Source organism: Propithecus coquereli, unplaced genomic scaffold (assembly GCF_000956105.1).
Source record: "Propithecus coquereli isolate 6110/MARCELLA unplaced genomic scaffold, Pcoq_1.0 Scaffold33, whole genome shotgun sequence".
In the NCBI taxonomy this organism is placed as follows: domain Eukaryota; kingdom Metazoa; phylum Chordata; class Mammalia; order Primates; family Indriidae; genus Propithecus; species Propithecus coquereli.
This window is the reverse complement of record NW_012148952.1, coordinates 5,356,234-5,359,237: the sequence shown is the minus strand read 5'-3', so window position 1 is coordinate 5,359,237 and position 3,004 is coordinate 5,356,234. Positions and strand designations below refer to the sequence as shown.

At 34.7% G+C, this 3,004-nt stretch overlaps 1 protein-coding gene across 1 annotated transcript in view; it reads left to right on the top strand.

Annotated features, from left to right (window-relative positions):
- The window catches only part of UBXN4 (UBX domain protein 4), a 39,308-nt gene that overhangs the window by 9,217 nt on the left and 27,087 nt on the right, over positions 1–3,004 (top strand). Inside the window, exons 3-4 of the mRNA XM_012650525.1 lie at positions 2,101–2,129; positions 2,650–2,768. Of these exons, the coding sequence (XP_012505979.1) occupies positions 2,101–2,129; positions 2,650–2,768 (148 nt within the window). The remainder of the gene's footprint in view (positions 1–2,100; positions 2,130–2,649; positions 2,769–3,004) is intronic.

Here is a 3,004-nt window from a genome sequence, read left to right as displayed (position 1 = left end):
CTCTCCCTCTCCCTCTCCCTCTCCCTCTCCCTCTCTCTCTCTCCAACTTATTTTTTGGTTAGAGATTGTTCCTTCTGAATTTGTAATTTATTTTTTAAAGAAACCAGGTCATTTGTTCTACATACTTGTTCCGTAGTTTCCTACAGTCTGGATTTTGTTGATTGTAGCCTGTTAGTGTCATTTAATTTGTTCCTCTGTCCTCTATTTACTGTAAATTGATAGATGGATTCAGGTTTGACTTTTTTTTCCTCCCCTCGGACTATTTTATAAATGGCGATATGTCTTCCATCAGAAGGCATGTAATACCCTGTTATCTCTCTTTATGATGTTAGCAGCCTTGGTGATCAGTCCTTAAAAACATTAATTCATTAGCAATGGCAAATTGGTATTCCTTTTTGATATCGATAATATCAGAATGAATAATGTGTTTGAAAATCGCTGTCAATATTAAAATGTTCAGAAATTTACCTATAAGTTTGTAAACTTTTTTATTTAAAAATTTTCCATATTAACAAAAGTCTCATAAAGCAAATCATAATATAGCCTGCCTCACAACAATAGATACTTTATATGTATTGAGCTGTAGTAGTTTTTAAAAAACAGAATCTGGCAATTTAAGTATGTCTATTATCTTCCAGAAGCACCTTTTAGAGTTAGCAATGGCAGGAAGAATATAGGGGTTTCCTGGCAATGTGGAAGACATGCAAATTTCAGAACTCTTGAGATTATATACAGACTGATTTATCTAACTTTTTTGAAAACAGAAATGTCTATTAGCAGATGCAGGGATACCTGTGTATAGTGATGGTTGATGTTTGTTTCATTATAGACTGCATGCTAATAGAATCAAGTGTACCTTTAAATTATGAAAAGTACATCTTATTTATTTATAATAATTAAGTTACCCAATGTTCTGGGAACATTTTAGTGTATATGTATTTTTAGAGATAGCATGCACTGAAAATAGATTGGTAGGAAATGCATCAAAAGTTCACAGTGGTTTTTTCTGAGATGGTAGGATTTTTTTTTTTTGCCATGAGAGATGTATCTTAATTGCCAATGAGATGGTAGGATCGTTAGCATTTTTTTTCTTTATACTGTCCTATATTTTCAAATGTTTTCATGATAATCATGCTTTATATTTAGAAAAAAAATTTAAACAAATTGTAGTTCTTAGAGGTATTGGTTTGATTCATGGAATTGTTCATCTACATTGATCGTATCTCTTACTGGTGTCATAAAGTCTCTCTTCCATCCCTGACCACCCAGTTCCTGTTTCTGGAGGCAACCAAATTAAGATAATATATTTACATTTGTTTTCCTCCCATTTTTTACAAAACGTTTTGACACATTTTTCTGTGCCTTTTTCCTTATTATGATCGTGTAAGGTTTCAGTTTTTATTGGTGGATATTTAGATTGTTTTGAATCTTTTTGTTGTTTTGAGACAGAGTTTCGCTCTGTTGCCTGGGCTAGAGTACAGTGGCATCATCAGAGCTCACTGCAATCTCAAACTCCTGGGCTTAAGTGATCCTCCTGCCTCAACCTCCCAAGTAGCTGGTACTACAGGTCCCAGCTAATTTTTCTATTTTTTGTAGAGACAGGATCTCGCTATGTTGCCCAGGCTGGTCTCAAACTTTTGGGTTCAAGCAGTCCTCTTGCCTCAGCCTCCCAAAGTGCTAGGATTATAGGTTTGAGCTACTGCACCTGACCATTTTTGAATGTTTTGTAATTACAGAATATTACATTATCACATGTGTAAGTCAGTCAGTCATAGACATTATATCTTCTTGTTCCAAGTTAAGATATTGTATTCAGTATACTTGCTGCTGAGGAAGCAACATGGCAGATACTAACTCCATTTTTAACCACCAGCTTGTGGGTTGTAAGAGCAAATGGTTATTTAATCTCAAAATTATAAAACAAACCAAAAAAAGTCTTGTGAAATAAGAACTACACTTTTCTCCCCCCAGCTGATGTGAAAGAAAATGATAATTTCAGAAAATACTTGTGATTGGTGTGGTAAATTTTATAAAAACAGCTCAGTATTTGGAAAATAGTTGGACTCATCTGGTGGTTTTCTTTTTGATTTTGTTTTACAGTGAAGCCTGCTTACAATTTTCACAAATCTGTATCCTTTCAATGAAAAATTGCTTTTCATGTATATATTTGCTTGCATATTTACCTTTCTTTTCATTAATTCATGAAATTTAGATACTATTCATTTTTCTTTAGGAAATCTTGCATTCTTGTTTATGGAAACTTATTATTAAGTGTCCTTTGAGATGATACATTGTAGCTAGTGGGAGAATAGAGAGTTTTTAAAGTGTGGATATCTGAAAAGCGATATGGAGCAGTTTGGTTGGAATATTAGTAGCTGGCAAGAGTCAGCTGGTAGCAAGATGGATGTAAGAAAAAACTAGGATAGAGGAGAATGTAGGTGATCTTCACTCACATAAACTATACAGATAAATCATAAATCATTTTATTAATCACATGTACTACAGGTATAATATAGTTGAAATTATTTTATAAACGTGTTAGCAGTTTATATTGTGAAACTCACAAAGATAATTTGCTTTGTTATCAATAGTTTCATAAGATTATCCTTTTGTTTCACATTAATTGTTAGACTTAATTAAACTGTACAGATCCTGTAGTGTGTGTTCCATCCAGTTTCTTTATTGGAGACAGTGGAATTCCCTTGGAAGTAATAGCAGGGAGTGTTTCTGCGGATGAACTTGTTATGAGAATTCACAAAGTCCGACAGGTAAGAAGGAACAAAGTATTCTTTCCGTACATGGGGGAAAATGATAATCCAGGAATTCGACGTTGGAATATTTTTAATGCTCCTCTGTATATTTAGGATCCTGCTGTGCCATTAAATTTAAATGGTAGGTCGGGCGCGGTGGCTCACGCCTGTAATCCTAGCACTCTGGGAGGCGGAGGCAGGCGGATTGTTTGAGCTCAGGAGTTCGAGACCAGCCTGAGCAAGAGCGAGACCCC